The 25,643-nt window shown below is 51.7% G+C and overlaps 1 protein-coding gene across 1 annotated transcript; it reads left to right on the top strand.

The window, feature by feature from the left end:
* The first annotated feature begins 240 nt into the window (after positions 1-240).
* On the top strand, positions 241-23,290 carry SYT11 (synaptotagmin 11). Its single transcript, XM_002715409.5, has 4 exons — positions 241-934; positions 8,236-9,062; positions 19,446-19,569; positions 20,080-23,290. The coding sequence occupies exons 1-4, from the start codon at positions 901-903 to the stop codon at positions 20,388-20,390; spliced, it is 1,296 nt and encodes a 431-aa protein (XP_002715455.1). The 5' UTR covers positions 241-900; the 3' UTR covers positions 20,391-23,290.
* The last annotated feature ends 2,353 nt before the right edge of the window (positions 23,291-25,643 follow it).

Here is a 25,643-nt window from a genome sequence, read left to right as displayed (position 1 = left end):
TCCGAGTTGCATTCCTGCCCTCCTGTTGACCTGCTCTTTAGCTCTGGTTCTCATCTCTCTCTCCCTCTCTCTCCTCTCTCCTCTCTCCCTCCCCTCCACCAGAACTCCTCCCGCCCAACCCCATCCTCAGTTCTAAGCACGGAGAAAAATTCTCAACCATGATCAAGTTTAGCACTCTCCATTAGTCTTTTTGAGAAAAGTTTTATTTACGCAGCACAAAATCCACCTGCTAACGGGTACAACCAAAGGATTTTTACGAAACTTTCGGTGTTGCTTCCCCAGCTTCTGAACTTCAAGAACCTTTAATGGGCTCAAAAATGTGTGCTGACCACAGTCCACCCAAACTCCAGGCGCTGTAGAATTTTGGTTTTTCAAACTCGCGAACGCAGAACAGTCGGCTGCTAGGTCCAGAGAAGCGAATCCCAAGATCTGCACGGCCCCGTGCGATAAACTACCTACACCGCTTCCCCAGCCCTCGCGACTTCCGCCCTAGGCACCCACAGCCCCCCCCCAGGGGGCGGGGCCTCACCCCCGGGAACACTCGGCGGCGGGAGGGAACCCCTCCCAGAGGCCTTCCGGAGGGGGCGGGGCTTGCCTTCCGGAACCTTTCGGCCAGGGGCGGAGTCTTCTACCGAGGCCCTTCGGAGGAAGGCGGAGCCTACCTCGCATCAGGACCAGTCTGGCTGCACCTGCATCCTTGCCTCAGAGCATCCCTGGAGCATCGTAAGAGGCAAGCGCAGCTGGCAACCAGGGACTGCACCGTCGCGGGAGGCGTCTGCCACATACCTGCCCCCTCCCCTGACCTAGCGCGCCACCGAGGCGGCCTCGGCGCTGACCGACGGCTCCCGGAGTGGTCGGACCACTGCAGAAGCATTTCCAGCAACCGCCTCTGATTACGACATGGCTGAGATCACCAATATCCGACCTAGCTTCGGTAAGTACAGGCCGGCAAACCAGGCTGGAGGTGTTCGGAACCGGTGCAGAGCCAGCGGGGCCCAGCCGCCCGGCAGGGAGTGGAGCCGGGACCAGAGCCTTGCAGTGCCGGCCTGCGGCGGTGCGGAGCGGGCAGTGGCTAGCTCCTGATGGGGGCTGCGCGATGCAGGGATGGGACCGAGGGGAGGCATCCGGGGTGCTAAACCCCTGTGTGGTGGTGCACTGTCAGCACCGCTGGAGGTGAGAAGCAGCGAGCGTGCGGAGGACGTGACCCCCTCCTTCTGGGGGAGGAGAGGTGCGGCAGGCCGAGCCCTCCCCCTCTCCCCCTCGGGGCACGCAGGGCGGTGCCCCTTGCTCCCCCTCCCACTCCTAGGGGCTGCGGGGGAGGGAGGTGGCAAGGGGGATGGGACATCAAGATGGCAGCTTGGAGACTGTGGCTGGGTGGCGCGCGGCCAGCGGAGGCGGCCGCTCCTGGGGAAAGAGGGGTGCGGGGGCGGGGAGCAACAAGGAAGCCGCTCCTTCGGCTGGGCAGCTGCAGGCTGGCGCCGGGAGGACACGCGAGCCCTGCGAGCCCCAATCTGCACCCCCCCATTCTGCACCGTAATGGTGGGGTCGGCCCCTCGCTTCCAAATGGCGCTTGGCGCGGCGGGGCTGGGGATGACGTGATGTCTATTTCTGGGCCTCCTGGCAGTGCCGAGGTTCTCCTTCCGGGGCCTTTGTTCCCTGCTTCCCGGGCCGGCTTTTCAAAACCAGCAACTCACCCGTGAGCGCGGGGGCTGGAGGGGGCGGGAGCAGGGCCGCAGGGGGAGGGGCGAGAGGCCCAGCCCAGGGGGAGACCGCTTTGTGTACCAGAGAAAGCATTACGTCATCGCGGAGCCAAGGCTCCCCGACCCAGCCCCGCGGGCCCCAGCAGCAGCTTCACCACACTCCCTGGGCCGCTTCAGAAGCCACGATCGTTTTCCCCTGCGGGGGATTCAAGCTGTGCGCTGGGCTTTCCTGGTCCAATCAATCTAACGGATGGGCTTCCCTTGCGTCGCCCTCGGTGTGACTGCAGTTCACCCGCCAGCTGCTGCCAGCTAGGAACCTTCCCGTCCCTTCAGAGCTGCTGTGCCTCCCGGGAGGCAGGAGGTCTGAGCGTCTGATTCCCCTATTTAGGGTGGGGACATAATCTAACCAGGGAACGGGGCTGGAAATGAGCAAAAGCCAGCTGCTCCCCCACCCCCGGCTCTAGGGGAGAAGGCCCCAGATCAGGACAGCAGGCAGAACCCAGGCTCCACACCCCGCAACGCAACGCGCAACGCGGCGCTTCCAGTCTTCCCAAGGCTAACTCCTCCGCCTCGCCTTCTCCATCCTTATCCTTTCAGTCCTGTTTCCAAAACACAAGTCCCCTTTGTGATCGCGTGAGCAATCTCTGGTTTTCTCTACTCTTTCTTCTTATGCCTTCTCTCCAACACTTTCCTTTCTCCAGTGCACTTGGGGAGTCCTTGGGAAGGTAGCTAGGGTAGCACTTAATACAGTGGCTGCCATTAGAGGGAAACTCAATGGAAACAGGAAAAGAAACGGTACCACATTTAGTTTCTTTCATGGTAACAGTTGCCTTCAGGTAGGAATGACTGCTTCCTGTGCATTCTCCAGATTCAGGAAGCCGAGGCTCAGGAAGAAACTATTAGTCAAACAGACTAGCTGTGCCTGGGCTGGAGCAGTATCGGGCTGACGCCAGTGCTCTCCCCATTCCGCTGTTCTCCAGTGGCCCACCTCACAGTGAGAGGAGGCTGTGTTAGGAGCAGGTGCGATGGGGCTGAAGGAGCCCGGCAGAGCCCTTATAGAGTCTCCTACATTTTGTAGAAAGCACTTGATTTCAAGCACTCTAACATTTGGAGATACACCTAGCCAACACTCAGTTATCCCTGACATTGGTGGGACATAGCATCAAGCAACAGTCACTGCAATTTTTTTTAAAGATTATTTATCTATTTAAATGACAGAGTTAGAGAGAGAGGGGGAGAGAAATGTCTTCCATCTTCTGGCTCACTCCCCAAATGGCTGGAATGGCCAGAGCTGGGCCTATCCCAACCCAGGAGCCAGGAGCTTGTTCGGGGCCTCCCAAGTGGGTGCAAGGGTTCAAGCCCTTGGGCCATCTTCTACTTCTTTCCCAGTCTATTATCAGGGAGCCTGATTGGAAGAAGAGTGTCCTGGACTCGAACCAGCTCCCATGCCACAGCAATTTACAGCTTCGTCTTATCACCTAGACTTTTACTAAAGCAAGACAGAAAGCTCTGAATTTAGAGATGTGTGACTTTCCTAGTTATTACCTTGGGTGTTTCAGTGAGAGGCAGGAGTTAACCCTGAAATGAGAAAGACATTATGGGGGCCGGCACTGTGGCATAGCAGGTAGAGCCACCACCTGCAGTGCCAGCATCCCATATGGGTACCGGTTCAAGTCCTGGCTGCTCCACTTCTGATCCAGCTCTCTGCTGTGGCCTGGGAATGCATTAGAAGATGGCCCCTGTCCTTGGGCCCCCGCACCTATGTGGAGACCTGGTGGGGGCTCCTGGCTCCTGGCTTCGGATCAGCACAGCTCCATCCGTTACAGCCAATTGGGGAGTGAACCAGCAGATGGAAGACCTCTCTCTCTCTCTCTCTCTCTCTGCTTCTCCTCTCTCTGTGTAACTCTGACTTTCAAATAAATAAATGTTTTCTTAAAAAAAAAAAAAAGAAAGATATTAGGGCAAAAGTAAGAAATAAGGTGAGGGAGAACCGCTAGATAACCTACAAATGCATCATCGATTTCCTAGTCACCTCCCAATAGCTGAATGTCTGTCATCATCTCTTTCCCAACCCCCTCCATTTCCAGCAATAAAGTGGATGCACTATAAACAGAGGAGGGTTTCTCAAGACCACAAATATGCAGCAGAGCCAAAAGGAGCACCCGGATGGCTCCACCCTGCGCCTTCACCACTCCCTTTCACATCATTCTCAGATGCACCTGACTTGCTTGTTCCCCGCTGGCCTCTTCTCGTAGATAATTATGTTCAGTGCCACTACATGGTGGCGAGCAACCTGCAGGGAAGCTCCTACGTGGAGAGGAGAGAGGCTCTTCTCCCACTCTGCCTCTTCTGACAGGCAAACCCAGTCAGCTGTTCAGACACTCACTGAGCTCTGTAACATGCAAGGGACTTGGGGGTCACAGATGAGCGAGAGGTGGTCCAGCCTCCCTCCAGGAGCTCCTCGGGAAGGCAGCCTCCATTTTGTGAGCTCACTCCTTACAAGCTCTTATTTCACTTCCTACTTCGCGACCAAACCCAGTTATTACTCACAGGCTATGGACACAGTCACCTTGATTTAGTTGTTAATAATTTTACTCATTACTATTTTATAATAGAACCCCTTCTTTTTTTAAGATAGATTTATTTATTTGAAAGTCAGAATTTCACAGAGAGCAGAAGAGACAGAGAGAGAGAGAGAGAGAGAGAGAGAGAGAGGAAAGAAAGAGAGAGAGATCCTCCATTCATGGCATGTAGTCTCCAAATGGCCACAACCACCAGGGCTGGACCAGGCCAAAGCAGGAGTTATCCTGGGTGGGTCTTACGTGGGCTGCAGGGGCCCAAGCACTTGGGCCATCCTCCACTGCTTTCCCAGGCTTGTCAGCAGGGGAGTTGGATTGGAAGTGGAACAGCCAGTGTCAAATTAGCATCTAGGTGGCTTTACCCATTATGCCACAACACTGACCCCAACCTCTTCTTTTCATATCTGACTAAATTGTTTATGGAGTACTGGACTTTTGAGGGGAAAAGTACTTCAGAAATATCTAGTCCATGGAAAATCGTTTCTAGATTGAGAATGGAGAAATCATTTCTAGAATGTGCCTGACCTACAATGACCCAAACTGTGTTTGGAAATTTTCAGCTGCAGAATTACTGCATTATGAGGCCATCTGGGCCACTGTGAGGCAGTTCTAGTAAGAATTTGGCTCTTTTCATGGAGTCAGAAGCTGTCTTCCTGGCCCCTGTGCTTGCTGGTGCCAGTTCTGCTCTCCAAAGTAACATTGAACTAGACCCTCTTCCATCAAAATACCTAAAATCATGATCATTGAGGACAGTTAGTCTTCCCAGACTCCTTCCAATCCAGTTCCTTCCATGTTTCCTCGCGTGTTACGGTCTCCAGGTCTTTACCCTCCTGATTACCCCTGGTGTGGACTACAGACTGTGCCTAGAGGCCGACCAGAATTTCAGTCCCATCACTGCCACTTGCTGGTATACAGTCTTGGGCTGATTTCTGAGTTTCCAGGCTCCTCAGTTCTAAAGTGGGAATATAATGGGCCTATTCAATCGGTTCTTTGATTCAGAGAGAGCGCTCCAGTACAATGCCTGGCAGAAACACAGTAACAGCACACAAAAATGGCCATTGTTACTATTGTCAGTGCTATAGAGTGTGCTCAGTAGCTGTTGTTACCAGTGCGGAAGAAGTGATACCTTCCCTTAATGTGATCCAAGCATCATGATCACTGCAAGCTGGCATGAAGCTCATTATGCCCCAAGCCTGTGGGTGCCTCAGCTGCTCAGTCATTTTTGCCTGAATTTGTCAGATGAGGTCACTGCCTACAGCTAGGCTTCTAAATCCCAATGGAAATGTACAGTTATCTCTGATACGTGGTATTATGTTATCCTCGTCTTTTTCTGATTTGTGGATTTTTCCCCGGAGCACTTACTATGTGCCACATGGTACTAGGACCGGGGGATATGGTAATGGATGGGACAGACACAGCCACTGTTCTTACTAAGCTTATCTAGTGAGGGAAGACAGACAAACGAATACATGTCAGGCTAATAGGCACTATGAAGAAAAATGAAGATGGTGCTGTGATATTATCTCACTTGGGCAGACAGGAAATGCGTCTCTGATAAGGTGCGGTTTGAGCAAAGGCCTACAATAAGGGCAGTAAGAAACTGAGCAGGGTAGATGCCTGGTATTCCAGGAAGAACATGCTGGAATCACATCACCTTCCAAATGTCTCCCTAAAAATTAAGGTGAAAAGCATAGGCCTTACCTAGACCCTTAAGATCTAAACCCAGTTTGACTTCAGTGAATTTGAGGAGGACAAAGCCCAACCTGATTATCTAATGCAGGGGTCCAACATTTAAAAGAAAACACAAGCATAAGGGAATGGCAGAGAGAAAAAAAAAATCTGTTCCTCTTTATTTATTTGTTCATCCAAAAATATATATATGAAGTGCCTGCTATGTGTTTGAAGTGCTATGAAATAGCAATGAGCAAAGCACACAAAAATGCCTGCTCATCTTACATTCTAGTGAGGAAAAGCATTGAATGGTGAATACAGAGAGGCCTTATACTAAGAAGATGATATTTAAGCAAATGTCTGACATTTTCCACAGTCGCTATTTCATGCTATTTAAAATACTTACCTTAAGGGGTGGTCTTTTGGCCTAGTGGTTTAGAGGTTCATATCCCATGTCAGAGAGCTTAGGTTCAATACCCATCTCCAGCTCCTGGTTCCAGCTTCCTGACACCAGCTGAAGTAATGCAGTTCCTGCCCCACACAGAAGACCTGGGTTGTGTTCCTGTCTTTGGCCTTTTGCCATTGCAGACATTTAGAGAGTAGACAGACAGATGGGAGCTCTCTGCCTGTCTATCTCTGGAAGCGTGCACTCTCTCCCTCTCTGCCTCTCAAATAAATAAGTAAAAATCTTAACATATACTTACTGTAAGTATACTTACATTTTAAAAGTCATTGTACTTTAAAAATATGTTCTGAAGCCGGCACCGCGGCTCAATAGGCTAATCCTCCACCTGCAGCGCCGGCACACCGGGTTCTAGTCCCGGTCGGGGCGCCAGATTCTGTCCCGGTTGCCCCTCTTCCAGGCCAGCTCTCTGCTGTGGCCCGGGAGTGCAGTGGAGGATGGCCCAAGTGCTTGGGCCCTGCACCCCATGGGAGACCAGGAGAAGCACCTGGCTCCTGGCTTTGGATCAGCGCGATGCGCCAGCCGCAGCGCACCAGCCACGGCAGCCATTGGAGGGTGAACCAACAGCAAAAGGAAGACCTTTCTCTTCGTCTCTCTCTCTCTCTCTCACTGTCCACTCTGCCTATCAATAAATAAATAAATAAATAAATAAATAAAAATAAAAATATGTTCTGGGGCCAGCATTGTGGCTCAACAGGTTAAGTTGCTGCCTGCAAAGCCAGCATCCCATAGGGGTGCTGGTTCAAGTCCCAGCAGCCCCACTTTTTTAAAATATTTTATTTATTTATTTGAAAGGCAGAGTTATAGAGAGGCAGGGCTGGGGGGAAGTCTTCCATTCACTGGTTCACACTCCAGGTGGCCACAACGGTCAGAGCTGGGCTGACCCTAAACCAGGAGCTTCTTCCGGGTCTCCCACGTGGATGCAGGGGCCCAAGGACTTAGGCCATCTTCCACTGCTTTCCCAGACTATTAGCAGAGAGCTGGATCAGGTGTGGAGGAGCTGGGACTCAAACCGGTGTCCATATGGGATGCTGGCACTGCAGGTGGCAGCTTTACCCTCTACACCAAAGCACCAGCCCCTGCCCCACTTCTGATCCAACTCCCTGCTAATGTGCCTGGGAAAGCAGCATAGGATGGCTCAAATGCTTGGGTCTCTGCACCCATGTGGGGCATGCAGATGAAGTTCCTGGCTCCTGGCTTTGGCCTGGCCCAACCTGTTGCAGGTATTGGGGGAGTGAACCAGTGGATGGAAGCTCTCTCGCTCTCTCTCTCTGGGGCTCAGAGTTCTGATTTTTTGCCACCTATCTGTTTTTACAACCCTTAATCATCCTACATGACCATCTAGACACAACTCTATTTCATTTCACCAGCGTCCTGACCACCAGGCAACACAGACTCTGTCCAGGATGCTGCCGTATGGCCTCCTGAAACCACAAGCATGGCTCATGCCCTTGCGTAGCAGTGGAGGTAAGCAGGTTCCCGTGTGAGAAGGTGACCCTAGAGCACTTACAGAGCAGCTTTATGAGAAGCACAAATCAATAGGTGCAAACAAAGTCTCTCTAAGTGCCGAGACAAGGTCAGAAAAAGAACAGGAAGTCGGGTGGGGCACTCCAGAGAAGACGTTGTGGAGAACATGACTAGGGTTGGACAGAGAGGATATCTCTAGGACAGAGGGTATCTCTAGGAGAAGGGAGAAGCACTAAAGCCCAAAGGAGCACCCTTTGCTTTGGAGGGCTCCACTGCAGATCAGCGTGGCTCCATGGGAGGCGTTGAACAGGAGCGAGCCCGCTTGCCTTGACACATCTTTGGTCTCTGTCTTCAGATGTGTCACCTGTGGTGGCTGGCCTCATCGGGGCCTCTGTGCTGGTGGTGTGTGTCTCGGTGACCGTCTTTGTCTGGACATGCTGCCATCAACAGGCAGAGAAGAAGCACAAGAGCCCCCCGTACAAGTTTATTCATATGCTCAAAGGCATCAGCATATACCCAGAGACCCTCAGCAACAAGAAGAAAATCATCAAAGTGCGGAGAGACAAAGATGGCCCCGGGAGGGAAGGTGGCCGCGGGAACCTGTTACTGGATGCAGCAGAGGGGGGCCTGCTGGGCAGAGACAAGAGTCCCAGGGGGCCTAGCTCCACATCCTGTATAGACCACTTACCCATCAAAATGGACTATGGGGAAGAACTGAGGAGCCCCATGACGAGCCTGACCCCTGGGGAGAGCAAAACTACATCTCCGTCGTCTCCAGAGGAGGACGTCACGCTGGGATCCCTCACCTTCTCGGTGGACTACAACTTCCCGAAAAAAGCCCTGGTGGTGACAATCCAGGAGGCCCATGGACTGCCGGTGATGGATGACCAGACGCAGGGCTCTGACCCCTACATCAAAATGACCATCCTTCCCGACAAGCGGCACCGGGTGAAGACCAGAGTGCTGCGCAAGACCCTGGACCCCGTGTTCGATGAGACCTTCACCTTCTACGGCATCCCGTACAGCCAGCTGCAGGACCTGGTGCTGCACTTCCTCGTCCTCAGCTTTGACCGCTTCTCCCGGGATGACGTCATTGGGGAGGTCATGGTGCCGCTGGCTGGGGTGGACCCCAGCACCGGCAAGGTGCAGCTGACCAGGGACATCATCAAGAGGAACATCCAGGTGAGGAGGAAGAGCATGTTTGGGGGCCGGGGGGGTGGAAGGTTGGGGGAGATGAGATCGCAAGGGAGAAGTGGAAGGGGAAGTGGGCTGGGCTGGGTGGCAAAGAGGAAGCTCTTGGCTGTTAAGGATGAGCAGTGGTCAGAGCAGACAAGGACCTGGCTGATGGGGTCTCCTCCAAGTGGCTTCCTGAGCAGAAAAGGGTGGGTAGTTCCTGAAGTGCTCCTTCTTGATTGACACCCTGGTACTGTGAACACCTTGCTTATAACAGGCTGGCCCACCAGTGATGGACACACACACCGCCATCACATCACACGTGCAGGGCTAACTTCCTCTCCGGAGCGGTGACCCTGTTTCTCACAGCTGAGACCATGAAAAAAGCCATTCAGTGATTTTCCTTCATCCTGGCTTTGGCAACCCACACCCAGGGATGCCGATGGTATCCTGCACGTGTCCTCTTAGAGACATTTTATGAAATGTAACTGAATGAGTTGTGTCATCCTTCCAGGCCCCAACCTTTGCCACAGAGATTTCTTTCTCTGTTCCACCTCTCCCTGCTCTTTGCATTAGAAGATGAGAACTCTGTCCTGCTCTCTCACTCTCCCTCCACTGGGCCTCTGTTGGCTGTTGAAGTGTAAAATCTGAGGGGTTCATGAAGTTACCCCCAGCCCATAGGCTAGTTCATTCATTTCTTCCACAACCGGGGAGGCAGTGGATCAGAACTGGGGGCCTGGGACTTTGCTTGACTTCACATTCCAGCTGTGTGATAGTAGGTGAGTCACTAAACCCCTCCAATCCTGTTTCTTCATTTGTAAAATAGAGATGATGATAGTGGCTTCCTTCCAAAGGTAGGAAGCTCAAATGAGCTGATATACGTGGCATACAAGGGGACTTCAGGAAGTTCACAGAAAGGACAGGTGTTTGGCGCAGTGGTTAATATGCTGCCCGGGACACTGCGTCCCCTATCTGAGTGCCTGGGTTCGATCCCAGCTCTGCTTCTACGTCCAGCTTCCTGCTAATGCACACCCCAGGAGGCAGCAGGTGATGGTGCAACTGGTTGATTTCCTAACACGAAGTTGGGACACCCAAATGGAATAACCAGCTCCTGGCTTTGTCCTGGCCTATTCCCAGCTGTTGCAGGTATTCGGGGAGTGAACCGACAACTAGAATCTCTCTCTCTCTTTCTCCCTTTTTCTTTTAATATTTATTTTATTTATTTGAAAAACAAAGTTACCAATAGAGAGAGAGAGGTAGAGACAGAGCTCTCCCATCTGCTGGTTCACTCCCTAAATGGCCACAACAATTTGAGGCTGGGCCAGGCTGAAGCCAGAAGTCAGGAACTCCATCCGAGTCTCCCACATGGATACTGGGTCCCAACCTCTTGGACCATCTTCTACTGCTTTCCCATGTGTATTAGCAGGGAGCTAGATGGGAAGTGGAACAACTGGGATTCAAACTAGCACTGGGATGTTAGATTACAGGGGGCAGCTTAACTCACTTTGCCAGCGGGCTTTACTTACTATGCCACATCGCTGGCCCCAGAGTTTGGTTTTTTAAACATGGGACTTTATTGCCTTCTAAGGGGATAGCAAAAATAGTTGGTAACAAGGACTCTGAAGTCAGACCGGCAGTCTAAATCCAAATTCCACTGACTATACTACCTGGGGCAAGCTGCTTAACTCTTTAAGTCTCAATTTCTCACAAGGACAAAGCAAGATGATGCATTGACGTAGTCCCCAGTACACAGGAAGCTTCTAACAACTTGTAGCCAGTTCTATATTGTTATAATAAGGTTTGATCCCTGGAAAGTGTATGTGGTTTGTAGAAACTTGTGTTTTATCTTGATAAAGCAATGAAGAGAAGGGAAACTTGTGTTTTATCTTGATAAAGCAATGAAGAGAAGGGACACCTGTATTAGTGGACCTTCTGAAAGGACACCAAGGCCACAGAAAACAACCATACACCTCCCAGCGAGAGCCCTGCTACAGGCATCATCCTCACCTATTGGTTGGTGCCTTTCCACTTGCAGGCCCCAGCTGGACTCAGTGGGGATGCAGCAGGCTCAGGGTTAGACAGAAAGACTCCCAGGAAGCGAGTGCCCACTTACAAGGTTTGCCTACCGCAGAGGGTTCTGCACCAGGCCTGGCAGGGCAGTGGCTGGGTGTGTGTTCTTGCCTTCTCTACTTGCAGTAGGGAACTTTCCCAGATAAGCCAGCTCAGTCATGCCATTGTCCAGAGGAACTGCTGCTGCCACCTAACATACACAGATCCACCTCACAGGGACCAGGGAGGCTCAAGAATTTTGAAGACTGGTAGAGGCATTTGGTCAGCACGTAACCCTGGTTCAGTGCCAGGACAGAATGATAGGACAGATAGAGTCCAGCACAACAGAGATCTTGATGCTCTGAGATAGGAGCGAGATACATGGACAGAAACGGAAGTGACTAATTTCACCACTTCTTTGGCTTCTCTCCTCCTCAGGGCCCTGATCACCCATTCCCTGTTTCCTGATTCCCTTTCCCAGTGACTCCAGAGCTCCACTCCCTGCCTTGCAGAAGGATCTTTTCCAACACAGCCTTCCCTGTATCCCCAGCCAGGGAAAGCTACCAACCAGCTGGACTCTTCCAGACAGCTCATGGACTCACTGCCCAAGTCCGGGAGTAGAGGCTGGCTCCGGGCCAAGCTGCAGCTGGGAAGAGACTGGCAAGAAAGGGACTGATTTGGGCTGGGAACAAAACAGCCTCAAATCCAGGGCCCAAGACACAGAGCACACACAATGGCATTTGCTCAACTGCCAGGAGCTCTTGGCAAGAGCCAAGTCTCTTTCCACTTTGTTAACCCCTTGAGGAGGCGAAACCAGGGCTGGGATCCTGAGCAACAGCCTCCCAGGAGAAGCCCCAGCTGAGACACCCAGAGCCTGTGCAGCTCCACTCCGGAGCCTCCCAGCCTCTCCCTAAGCTGCTTCCCCAGTCGGCACCTCTGTGCAGCGCTGTGGTCCACCTGAGCCATGGCTCTCGTGCCCTGGTCCCTCATCCTCCAACCCCCTGCAAATCCTCACTCTGTGCCACAGAAGGCCTGCCCTTTCCACATCTCCCCTTGGAGAGCATCCGCCAGGCTACCACGGGTCACTGCACACCCGGTGTAAAGAGCGCTCCCGAGCCTGTGCACGGTATGTATCCCCAAAGAGCCCTGGGGGGAGACAGGCAAGAGGCCATGCCACAGCCAACCACCCCACCCCAACACCTAACTGCATTCCCTAGCAGAAAACTCACCTCCAGTCCCTCCCACTGGTCCAGTGTGGCCACACTGAAGGAGCCCAGGTCTGGCCACCATGTCTGACTCTGCCCATTTCACTGATGATGCTGGCCAACAAGTTACCCAGTGGCCTTGGTCTCTCTCTAGGCTGGATCAGGGAAGCCAATGGGTCCCTTGGAATACAGGGAAAGCTATAATAAGCATTAACAATTAACCCTTGTTAGCAAAAGGAGATCACAGTATAAACTTAACACCAAAAATGTCTGAGGTAGACTTTTGAACCATTTCTTTTTAAAAATTTATTTATTGCAAAAGCAGAGCGTTAGAGAAAGAGAGACAGAGACACACACACACACACAGATCTTCCATCCTCTGGTTCACTCCCCAAATGGCTGCAACACCTGGGACTAGGCCAAGCTGAAGCCAGAAGGCAGGCACTTTATCTACATCTCCCACATGGGTAGAAGGGGCCCAAGAATGTGAACCATCTGCTGCTGCCTTCTTAGGCACATTAGCATGGGGCTGGATGAGAAGTGGAGCAGCCAGGTATCAAATTGGTGCTCCAATATGGGATTCTGGCATCAGGCACAGCTTAACCCCAGTACCACAACCCCAGCCATGAAACTGATTTAAGTGGCAGATATGTTTTCTAGTATTTCACTCAGATGGTAATGAAGGTGAATTTGCAGAAGAGAGGTGATGCAGTTAGGGCTGGAGGATGAGGAGGAGACCTTGGGAAAAGAAAGACATTGCTGGCAAAGTGGATGGCAGACAGCTCTCTTATTCCTACTAACTGCTTCAGGTCATGTGGGTGACTTGGGTCAGTGGTGATGGGAATGAGAGGATTCTTACAATCTCAGATTTACAAAGGATCCTAGAGGTCATCCAGTGTAGCCACTGGGAGTGAAGAGAGAGACCACAAAGAGCAGGCTGTGGCTCAGCATGTTAAGCCGCTGTCTGCAGCACCGGCATCCCATATGGGTGCCAGTTCAAGTCCCAGCTGCTCCACCTCTGATCCTGCTCTGTGTTAAATACCTGGGAAAGTGGCAGAGGATGCCCCAAGTGCATGCGCCCCTGCACCCACGTGGGAGACCCGGAAGAAGCTCCTGGCTTTGCCTTGGCACAGCCCTGACCATTGCAGCCTTGGGGGGACGTGAACCAGCGGATGGAAGGTCTCACTCTGTCTCACTCTGTTTCTCTCTCTCTCTAAAAAAAATAATAATTTTGAAAAAGAGAGAACACAGCATGCTATCAGCTTCCCTGGTGCAGAGACTTGTGAGGGGTGTGCACTGTGAGAGCGGGAAGGCGTGTTCAAGTTCTGCTTCTTTTGTGGGCCCATGGCTGGGATTTAGGGGACAGCAGTCCTGAAGGCGTCTGGCCCCAGCAGGGCTTATTCAGGGTGCACTTGTCCCACCACAGAGCCTCTGGCTACAAAACGGCTCTGAGAGAGGCTGCGTTCCTGAGAGGAAAATCCACTTTGGTCCTCTGCTCCTGTTCCTCTGTGCCTCTGAAGGAGAAAGGGGTGCTCTGTGTGAGACAGCAAAGGCCCTAGCTCTGTCGGGGGCGGAGAAAACCCATGCCCCCCGTCGTCCTGCCCATCTGCACCCCCAATGGGGGCTTCGCCTCACCGGGCCAGGGGGCTGGGAAATAGCTCGGTTCCCAGCTTTCAATGGCGCTTTCAGAAGAATGAGCCATTGACGGTGCTGCTTGCAATGGGAACGGGGTGGAGACACAGCCCGAGCAGGGAAGAGGGGCGACCATTCAACTCCGGCCTCCATAGGCGGTGCGATGCCTTTCAGGTGGCCTGGTGCTGCAGACTTCTGTCCGTCACCAAGGGGCCGTGGGGGTGGGGTGGGGTGGGCATTCTGCTCCTGTAAGATGGCCCAAGATGAGGGGTATCAGATGAACTCCGCCTGAGGAGGGACTTTAGGGGAGAAAATGATGAAATGGCTAAGCACAAGTAGTCTGCTTTTCCACAGAACTAGGAAAGGGGCACAGGGAAGATGTGGAAGATTTTGTTAGAGTGGATGATTCAGGAAACAGTCTCAAACAAGTGATCCAGAAACTTCCCCTGTCATCTTATCATCAACAGGACTTTTACAAATAATACTCCTTGGCTTTTAAATCAAAGCCCCCCCCCCACCCACACACACATGCTTACCTATCCTTCTAAATATAAAGTTAGAATTGTATTTAAAGACTGAGTATTTAGCATTTAGATACTCAGTATTCAAGAATGGCCCCAGAAAGAGATATCAAACCTAATTAGCATTCTATTATTCATGCAAATAGAGAGGAACTAGGGTGAAAATAATCCAAAAGTTCTTTCCAGATCAGTGCTCCGCAGAGATGGTAGAGACGTTCTGTTTGCACTAATAAGGCGGCTGTGCCAACCACATGTGGCCCTTGAGCATTTGAAGCATGGCTAGTGTGACTGAGGAAGGAAAATTTTATTCAATTTTAATGAATTGAAATAGAAATAGACACCTGTGGCCAGTGGATAACTCGGGCCTGAATGTTTTCCAGGCATTCACTTTTATTTTGCGTGAGGGATTATTTGCCATTAATTTGTGACTACTAGTAGAAATGCATTTATATTCCCTGATTGCATTCTGACTGGAGGCAGAGGAAGCAGCCAGAAGTGTACTGGTTGGCAGGGGCAACCAGCCTGTGATGTTAAACTGGCTGGAGGGTCTTCCCACGGATCCAATCAAGAGCTGACAATACAAGTGTTACGGGGGAGAGAGAAATGGGGGGCTTCAATCTAGCAGAGGAAAACCATGAAAATCCTTTAAAGCTCATTTCCTTTTGTACTTCGGTTTCAAAAGCTAAAGTCCCAGTGTAAACTTTGGTCATTACTCAGCCTTGAGAGCCATTTCCCTACGCTTCTGATGCAGTACCTAAATTCAGGAAGTCTTTAAAAAATCTCGTGGGAGAAGATCCCACTTTTCACTCCTTGAGATGACTTTTTTTTTTTTTAATTTATTTGAAAGGCGCAGTTACAGAAAGAGAGAGAGAGAATCTTCCATCTTCTGGTTCATTCCCCAGATGGCCATAATGGTTGAGGCAGGGCCAGACCAAAACCAGGAGCTTCACATGTGTCTCCCACATGGGTGCAGAGGCCCAGGCACTTGGGCCATCCTCCACTGCTTTCCCAGGCCATTAGCAGGGAGGTGGATCAGAAGTAGAGCAAATGGGACTCCAGCCGGTGCCCATATGGGATTCTGGCATTGCGGGGGACAGCAACTTAAGGTGACTTAAGGCCTGCAATCAAAGCACAGACTGTGAGGGGTGTGCCTCATTTTTCACCGATGTCTTCACTAGCTTACTTGCTGCTGCTGTCCTTTCCCACACAGACATACCTGGGCAGGTAGGGCCCCAGCCAGGGAGTTCCTGAACGTGGGGCTCCTCACTATGTCTTTGCAGCCCTAGCTTACCGGAGTGCCGGGCAAGAACAAGTGCATGCCTAGTCATCAGTGTGTCCACACTTAACTCACTACATCCTAAATTCTTCAAACTGCCATTGCTTTTGTTTTCCTTATTCCAGCCTCATCTCCACTCCCAAGGTAGAATCACAAGAAATAGTCACTTAAAATGTTTTTAATTAATAAAGAAAAGAAGTAGTCCTCCATTCTTCCATCACTTTACAGCCAGTCTGCCACTCAAACAGAAAATCCTGATGATTCTGCCTGAGACAAGCAAGGGTGCTTCAGAAAGTTTGTGGAAAATGGAATTAAAAATGCAGTTTATTTTGGTGCAAAGAATTTTGATATTCACACATATGAAAGGTCTTTAAAAGATTCTAGGAGGGGTGGGCATTGTAGTCCACGTGAGTCAAGGGTCAAGCTGCCTCTTGGGATGCCCACATCCCATATTGGAGGGCCTGGTTCCTGTCCCAGTACTTGGCACTTCTGATCCAGCTCCCTGCTAATGTGCCTGGAAAAGCAATAGTGATTGGGCCTCTGACACCCACAGAGGAGACCCAGATGGAGTTCCAGGCTGCTGGCTTCTACCTGCCTAGTCCTGCCCCAGAAGCAGTGGATGGAAGATCTCTCTCTGTGTCACTCCCTCTCTGTTACTCTGCCTTTCAAATAGAAAAAACAAGGTTAATGAAAAATGCAGATAGAATTGAAAAACCTTTTTTAAAGATTTAATTAATTTATTTATTTGAGAGGTAGAGTTATAGACAGTGAAAGGGAGAGACAGAGAAAGGTCTTCCATCTGTTGGTTCACTCCCCAGTTGGCTGCAACGGCCGGAGCTGTGCCAATCCGAAGCCAGGAGCCAGGAGCTTCTTCCGGGTCTCCCATATGGGTGCAGGGACCCAAGGACTTGTGCCATCTTCTACTGCTTTCCCAGGCCATAGCAGAGAGCTGGATGGGAAGAGGAGCAGCCGGGACTACAACCGGCACCCATATGGGATGCCGACACCACAGTCAGAGGATTAACCTACTGCGCCACAGCACCAACCCTCAAAAACTTTTTTACACAAAAATAAACTATTCTTTAAAAAAAAAAAAGTTTCTACACGAAAAACTGAATGATAGAGATAAAGACAGAGAAAGACCTTTCATCCACTGATTCACTCCCCAAACAGCCGCAACAGCCAGGTCTGGACCAGGCTGAAGCCAGGAGCCAGGAACTGCACCCTTGTCTCCCACATGGGAAGCAGGGAACCACATACTTGGGCCATCTTCTGCTGCTTTCCCAGGCGCGTTAGCAGGAAGCTGGGTCAGAAGCAGAGCAGCCAGGACTGCAACCATTGCTGCAATATGGGATGCTGGCATTGCAGGCGGCAGCTTAACCTGCTGCTCTGCTCTAGGTTTAGTCCCTAAACCTAGCATTTATTTCCATTTTCCATGAACTTTTTGAAGTCCCCTCCTATCTCTCCCACACCCACCTCCCCTGCCACAGCCCTGGCTCCAGTTCCCGCATTTCCGCCTTGGCCTATTGCCGCAGCCTTTCAGTCCGCTCTTTCTCTACCTGAGGTCCTTCTCCAGCTTTCTCTAAGATAGTAACTCAATGAAGCCATAGCGACTTTGCCCTCCGTCTCACCCGTGGGCTGCTGACGCTGCTCTGGGATGGAGCCCCATCTCCCCTCACCCTGCCTCCACCACTCCCCACGTCCTGCACCTGTCCCTCCTGGCAGGCACCCCAGCTTCGCCTCACCCTGTCCTCAGAACCCACAGCACCCTTTGAGGCCCCAGCGCCTCTGCACTCCGTGTCGCTCTGCTCGGCCTCCATCCCTGCCGTCAGCACTTCCACAGTTCCTCCAGCTGTGTGTTCACATTCCGTCCCCTGTGGGGCAGTAAGCCTCCTTAGGAACAAGGCCGGATCCCCCGGCACCTGGAGTGTAGTAAGCATGCGATGTTGTCGAAACTATTCTCAAAAGATTCGTTTTTTTTTTGTTTGTTTGTTTGTTTTTATTTCTAAATAGAGCAAGAGTACAGCTTACATTTGGGGAAACAAGGATGGAGGGTAGGCAAAGGGACCTTGGCCAGAGAAGGCACACGGACGTGCATACACCCAGGCTGGCAGGGCAGGGAGGAACATTCACCTTGTGATGTGGAGGCCCAGGCTCCAGAAAGTTCAGGGTCTTGCCCAAGGCCGCGTAGTGAATCAGTAGCAAAGTTAAGACTCAGACCAAGGTTCCTACCACCCACGGCGCAGTCTGAATTTTTTTTTTTTTTTTAATCACAAGAACCTAATGAGAGAACGGGAGAGAATGTACTTCTGCCACACCTGTGTGCTGCAGGTGACAGATCTGAAATTATTTAATCCTCTTTTTTTTTTTTTTTTAAATTTACTTATTTATTTGAAAGGCAGAGTTATAGAGAGAGAAGGAGAGACAGAGATCTTCCATCCACTAGTTCACTCCCCAAATGGCCGCAACAGCCAGTGCTGGGCCAGGCTGAAGCTAGGAACCAGGAGCTTCATCCGGGTCTGCCATATGGGTGCAGGGGCCCAAGCACTTGGGCCATTCTCCACTGCTTTTCCAAGGTCATTAGCAGTGAGCTGGATCAGAAGTGGAGCAGCTGGGACTCAAACCAGTGCCTCATAGGTGGCTTAACAGCTACACCATAACACCAGCCCCTTAATCCTCCTTCCCTTCCCTTCCCTTTCCTTTCCTTTCTCCCCCTTTTTATTAATCCTCATTTTAGAGATAGGAAAGTAAAGTATAGAGATGCTAAATAGCTGTCCAAGAGCATAGATAAGAAATTGCAGTCAGCATTTGAACCCAGGCCAATCTGGTTTCAGAGCCCAAGCTTTTAAACACTAGACTATGCTCCCTCTGCGTGCAAATGGTCTTTTTTTAAAAAAAAAAAAAAAAAGATTTTATTTTTATTTATTTGAAAGAGCCACAGAGAGAGGCAGAGAGAGAGAGAGAGAGGTCTTCCACCCACTGGTTCACTCCCCAGACAGCCACAATGGCTGGAGCTGCATCGATCCAAAGCCAGGAACCAGGAGCTTCTTCCAGGTCTCCCACGTGGGTGCAAGGGCCTAAGGACTTGGGTCATCTTCTACTGCTTTCCCAGCCCATAGCAGAGAGTTGGATCAGAAGCGGAGCAGCCGGGACTAGAACCGGCGCCCATAGGGGATGCCAGCGCTTCAGGCCAGGGCTTTAACCCGCTGCACCACAGCGCCGGCCCCACAAGTGGTCTTGTTTACTATCAGGATTGTGATGACACTGACTCCCCTTTCCTTCTCTGCTAACTGGAGTTGGAACATCTTTATTATTGGTCTGAGAGGTAGAGAGACAGAAAGTCTCCATCTGCTGGTTCACTCCCTAAGTGCCCACGACAGGCTGGGACTGTTCCAGGCAGAAGGCAGAGCGAGGAACTCCATCTGGGTCTCACAAGGCTCCCAAGTCCTTGAGTCCCCAGCTGCCGTGCAGAGTGTTCTTTAGCGGGAAGCTGAAACCGCGAGCAGAGCCGGAACTTGAAGGCTGGCGCTACAATATGGGATGCAGACTTCCCAACTGGTGCCTCCCTGCCCACGCTGAATCAGAGCACCTTCCCAGGGAGGAACGTCTTTCCCGTGGACCCCTCGTCTCAACCTCCTCTAGACTCTTTCCTCCTCTGCACCCTTTCTGTACCGTGCCGGGATTCTCACCTGCTGTTTCATCCTCACAGAAGTGCATTAGCAGAGGGGAGCTCCAGGTGTCTCTGTCGTACCAGCCCGTGGCACAGAGAATGACAGTGGTGGTCCTCAAAGCCAGACACCTGCCGAAGATGGATATCACCGGTCTCTCAGGTAGCAGCTATTTACTTCAACCTATATCTGCCCGTACAACCCCTCTTCCCTCCAACCAAGTCCCTGCCTGGGGCCCACACATCCTCCCACGTTTCAGAGCCCTCGCCTCCGTCACCAAAATCTCTTCCCCTCCGTGTCCTCGTGCTGACTGTCTAGATCCAGTAGATTTCCTCCACTGGGTGAGCAGCTGGGGTCTTTACATTTGACAGCGACCTACCTGTATGCCAGGTGCTGAGTGCCAGCCCCAGGCGAGAGGTTTGTTAGTCCCTGCACCCTGGAAGGTGTTTTCCTGGTGGCGCAAGATAGCTGTTCTGTTCTGTTCCTGCGTGGTGTCCTTGGTCGCTCGCCCAGGCAGTGAGTGTGCCTTTACTGCGGGGTCACTGGCAGCCATGTGCAGCTGGTCCCCAGAAGTCCAAGCGGTAGAGCCCCTCCTTCCTCCACCTGAAACCACCTCTTCCTGGAGAGGACTGAGTCATGGGCCTGTCTCCCTTTTTCTTTCTTTGGCGGCTCCAGATCCTTACGTCAAGGTGAATGTCTACTACGGCAGAAAGCGCATCGCCAAGAAGAAAACCCACGTGAAGAAGTGCACTTTGAACCCGGTCTTCAACGAGTCTTTCATCTACGACATCCCCACCGACCTGCTGCCTGACATCAGCATCGAGTTCCTCGTCATCGACTTCGACCGCACCACCAAGAACGAGGTGGTGGGGAGGCTGATCCTGGGGGCGCACAGCGTCACGGCCTGCGGTGCTGAACACTGGAGGGAGGTGTGCGAGAGCCCCCGCAAGCCCGTGGCCAAGTGGCACAGTCTGAGCGAGTACTGACCCCCCCCCTCCCCGGGGCCGGGCTGGGGAGGGACGTGGCGGGGACTGAGACGACAGAGGAGCGGACTCAAAACCTCATTGTAGTTGTAGAAGCAAATTTCTTACCAAACCAACCCCACAAAGAACATCCCACTGGATGACCACAGCCTGCAGAGCAGTTCTTAGCAATGATGATTTTTTTTCTCCTTTGCAAGGCACTAGAAATTCTTTCAAAAAAAAAAAAAAGTTGGGGGGAAAAGGAGTGGGAAAGAGCCCTAGGAGTCTATATATAACAATGTAACCTTATACTTGCATGTCTAATACAAACTCAAGAAATTAGCCTAACTGCCAATATCAAGTTGCAGATTTTAAACCATGAAAGTTGTGTTTTGTGCCGAATTGTATTTGCTGATTACCTGAAATTGGCCTCTTTTTTATTTTATTCTTCTTCTTATTATTATTGGGCTTCTCTGGAGAGTTAACTTCCACTCCCCACCTCTGCAGAAGAAAATTTTGCTCTTGTACACCCTCGTTTTCATCATCCCCATCTTTTCTCCCTATCACCCCTTGGCTGAGCTCAAGGCCCAGAGGTCTGTAGTAAGCCAAGGAGCAAACATGGGATGGATAAGGCCGGGCTTGCACGGGGAAGAGTACTTGCGCGATGGGGTGTTTTTACTGTCAGCCTTCCTGCTGCGATGAACTGGGGATACGCATCAGACTGATCAGCCAGAACCTGGAGCTGCAAAACTAGAGGCTTCTCCGTAGGGAGTTCTGGAGACTTCATTCAGCTGTCGGAGAGCACCAGTGAACACAGCCCGCTGAGTGCACGTGCTGCTCTCGGGGGTGAGCACAAGGAGAGGAGAGACGAGGTGATAGCCATCCTCCTCTGTAGCTACCTCTGGTAGTGACAGCCGTTCCTCGGGAGTCATCGGGTGGGTGGAAGGGTTACCCTGGCCTTCAGAAATGCTGACCGGGGAGGAGCTTCGGCCTCCTCGGGTGGCTGGGATGTTACAAGGAAGCTGGTTTTGCTTCCTAAGGGGAAAAGCCCTCAGCAATGATTCTTTGTCCTGGAATTTTTCCAATAATGGCTCTTACACACACACACACACACACACACACACACACACACACACAGTGTGGCTAAGGTAACTTGAATTCTTTCAGAATCTCCTTCCCCTCAAAACAAAGTGTGCAGTTCTTGGAACTCGCGTGTCCCACGGTACGGTGGAGGTGCGGGGCGCCGGGGTCCCAGCATCCTCTGCTACCGGGCTGCACGGGCCCAGGGAGACCCCGCTTCTTGCTGGAATTTGAATGCAGGTCTCCTGCTTCCAGCACCGCCGCCTCTCCAAGGTCGAGACGGTTCAGCTGGCGGACTTCAGCGTCAGCAGGGGAGCTTGGGTAGGCAGGAGGTATTTTTTTTTTTTTTTTCTAGTCTGAAGAGGAACTCAAATAAACCACAGCTTGATCCAGGGCCTGGGAGATTAGCTGAAGAGTCCCCTTCCATGCAAGGACATCACTTTCTAACTTTCTTCTGAGGAGGGGTTGAGGGCCGAGGCTCCGTGGCAAAGGGGGTGGTCTTGCCTTTGGCGTTCCCCGAACGCCTGTGGATGTCAAACGATCTGCTCTCCCCAGATCCTTCTGGGGTCTCGTTGTGGTTGTGGTAGTGGTTTTAAGTCGGATTCTTGACAGTGCAGAACGAGCAGGTGCAAAGCCCACTGTGTGTTTCTGTCCCTGTCTGCCCCCACCTCCCATCCTCCTACGCCCCATCTGACCATTGGCCCTGCTCACAGCCCCAGGCTCCGTCCTGTAACCCATGGAATGTAAATACTGTATCATACGTAGAAGAAGAGAATTTTTGTTTTCTAAAAATGCATTTGGAGATGGTTTAATGCAAATCTGACAGGAGCATTCTGAAGCCCCATTCGGAAGCAGTCGAAGCGGCTCCTCTTCATCGCCTTAATGTCGATAGATCAGAGATGTTGGAGCAACCCGCCTTGGTTTCCTTCCCAGAAACAGTGCAAAGCAACAGGTGCAGCTGCTCTGGGCTTTGCCCTGCTCTGTGTGCCTCTGTAGCTCCCGCTGACCCACGTCTGGGGAAACAGCCTCGCCTCACTCCTCTCTTCCCCTTCTCCTGGTAGCTTTATTCCTTGCATTCTTTGGGTGGGCTGAGCAGGGGGCGGCGAGGTGACAGGGGAGGAACCGGAGTTCTGTAGCCTAGGGGCTGCCTCTGTGTCTTTGCCAGCAACAGTACAGGGTTCCTCCCTCCTACCTCAGGCCCGATCCAGCGCGCCCTGGACTTTGCTGTCCCACGGTTTCTTCCGTGACTTTGGCTTTTCCACATGTTCTTTCCAGAGATAACTGAGAAGCGAGGAGGGAGAACGCCTTCTCCTCAGTCAGTTGGAAGACAAGAGAGTCACATCCGAGCTGTTGCACAGGCGCTCGCGGTCAGGGATAGGTTAGGGAACGGTCACTTCTGCTTCCCTGTGGAGATCTCCATCCCTTGGACTCTCTGGAGGGTATTCCTCCCTTCCGGGGCCCCACCGGGACGTCCGTGTTTCGGAACCGTGCTCTGGAGAGGAAAGCAGACAGAACCGGTGTGGAGGGCAGGGGGCTCGCTCAGGAAGGGGAATGAGCCGAGTGGTTTTTCTTGGAAGGCTTTTCCTACGGCCATGCCAGTGACATTGCCCTTGCTGTGACCCCTCTCTGAAGTGGTCGTCTTTCTTTACCTTGTGTCTTCTCTTGTAAAAAATGAAACTCAAAAATAAACGTTGTCAAATTAAAAAAAAAATCGAAAAAGCTAACATGAATTGTGTGAAATTGCATACTGCTGTAACGCTAACCTACAATATGTAATGCTATCTTGTATGTTGAATTTGTTAACGCACCACACAAGTGCAAAATAAAGACTGATTCACATTAAATAGACACAGTGGTGTCGGGGTGCTTCTCCCGGGAGAGGGATGACCAGGAGCCAAGTCAGCACTATCGCCAAAAGCAGGCTCCAGGGTTTGAGTCCAGGGTGCGCTCCAGGCCACCTGCCACGCAGTCCTCTGGGCACTTGTTCAGACACAGGTTCCAGGTCCCGTCCTGGGTGGCTCGGTTGGCCCCATCTTCTGGTCTTTGTTCTGATTTGTTTTCCTTTTTTTTTTTTTTTTTTTTTTTTTTTTTTTTTTGACAGGCAGAGTTAGAGAGAGAGGTCTTCCATCTGCTGGCTCACTCCCCAGTTGGCCGCAACAGCCAGAGCTGTGCCAATCTGAAGCCAGGAGCCAGGAGCCTCCCCTGGGTCTCCCATGCAGGTGCAGGGCCCAAGCACTTGGGCCATCCTCCACTGTACTCCCGGGCCACAGCAGAGAGCTGGACTAGAAGAGGAGCAACAGGGACAGAATCCGGTGGCCCAACCGGGACTGATTAGCCTAGTGAGCCGTGGTGCCGGCCCTCTGTTTTCCTCTTGAAATGTGATGTCTGAGACCAAAACCAGCAGAGGGAGAGAAGACAGGTGTTGGTGCTGAGAATTAGTCTCTGCATCTAATGGGAAATATCTGTTCCAGAAAGTAAAGTTGAGACCGGCCAATTCTGGCCTTTCATTCATCCACTTGTTAGTCAACTGGTGTTTATTGAGTGTCTACCATACACCCCCCTGGCGCCGGGGCTCCAATGCATTGGTGAGAGTACTGTTCTTGTGGAGTGTAGCAGAGGATGAGCGTTCCTCCAATACTCGCACTAATAAATGTCTGATCGCTAACAAGCTGGGGAGCGGCCTGAAGGGAAGGGACACGGCTCAGTGCAACACCGCAGAGCCCCACGTGGAGGCACAGAACACTGCAGTTGCTCTTTTTCTTTCTTTTTAATCTAATGAACACACTCCCAGGACTTTCTGCTTCCTCACTTACTTCCAGGGAGAAAGAGAAGACTGATTTAGAACCTCCTCCAGAAAGATAAAGTAGCCATAGTCCCAGAATAAGTTCCAGAAGCCTCTAGCAATTCTCTTCTGTAGCCTAACAGGTTTAACTGTGTCACATGGGCCTTTCTTTTCTTTTCTTTCCTTCCTTCCTTCCTTCCTTATTTATTTCTTGTTCATTTATTTATTTAAAAGGCAGAGAGAGAGAGAGAGAGAGAGAGAGATCTTCCATCTGTTGGTTCACACCCCAAATGGCCACAACAGCCAGGGCTGGACCAGGCTGAGGCCAGGCGCCTGGAACTCCACCTGGGTCTCCGCTTTAGGTGGCAGAGACCATCAGGCACTTGGGCCGTCTGCTGCTGCTTTCCCAGGCGCATTAGCAGGGAGCTGGGTGGGAAGCAGAGCAGCCAGGCCTTGGGCTGTGCTCCAGGATGGGATGCCGGCACTACGACCAGAGGTTTAACACCAGCCCTGTCACATGGTCATTTCTGAACAATCAAGTCCTTGGGTTGAGTTCTGGGTTTCCAGCTTTGCCCTGGTCCAGCCACAGCTGTTGAGAGCATTTGTGAAGTGAACCACCAGAGGGAAGATCCCGCTCTCTCTTTCCAGTGTAACCTCCTTAAAACAAACTCTGTCTCAGAGCGGCCCACTTATGAAGCCCCCCCCCCCCCCGCCCAAACTCCCAGATCTCATTCATCCCTCATCCCTTGGGGTCTGAAAAGGCAAACAGTCCAGAGCTTGGGGCCTTCTTCCAAATATTTCAACAACAGCCTATGTGTAGACATAGGCATAATTTTTCACAATGTGGGGAAAATATCTTGATCAGAGTAACTTTTAGAAGAGAGAAACTGGTGCGCATCCACCCCAATGCCTACTGCTGTACATTCTAGGCTGACGACTTCTCAGAGATGTTCCAAAGTCCACACAGCCTTCAGGAACAAACTCTCAGAGGAGGTCTTAGGGGTCAGCAGGCCAAGGACTGGACGTGTTATCAGAAAGTTGGGGCTGAACGCCTGGGAACTCATTAACCGCTCTGGCGCTCATGTGGGGAGCTGGTAACTCACCATGAGTGCTGCAGCCCAGCCCAGTCTCTTCTTTTTCTTTCTTTATTTGTAAGGCAGACAGAAACAGAGAGAGGTCTTCTATCTGCTGATTCACACAGCCAGGGCTGGGCCAGGCCAAAGCCAGGAGCCAGGAGCTTCATCTGGGACTCCCACATGGGTGACAGGGCCCAAGCACTTGAGCCATCTTCCACTGCTTTCCCAGGCCATTAGCAGGGAGCTGGGTCGGAAGTGGAGCAGCTGGGACTTGAACCAGTGCCCATATGTGACGCCAGAGTGCCTGGCCTGTCCATCACTTTTAATAATTAGTAACAA

The sequence above is a fragment of the Oryctolagus cuniculus genome, chromosome 7 (genome assembly GCF_964237555.1).
Source record: "Oryctolagus cuniculus chromosome 7, mOryCun1.1, whole genome shotgun sequence".
NCBI classification, from domain to species: Eukaryota; Metazoa; Chordata; class Mammalia; order Lagomorpha; family Leporidae; genus Oryctolagus; species Oryctolagus cuniculus.
This window is presented reverse-complemented; position numbering and strand designations above follow the sequence as displayed.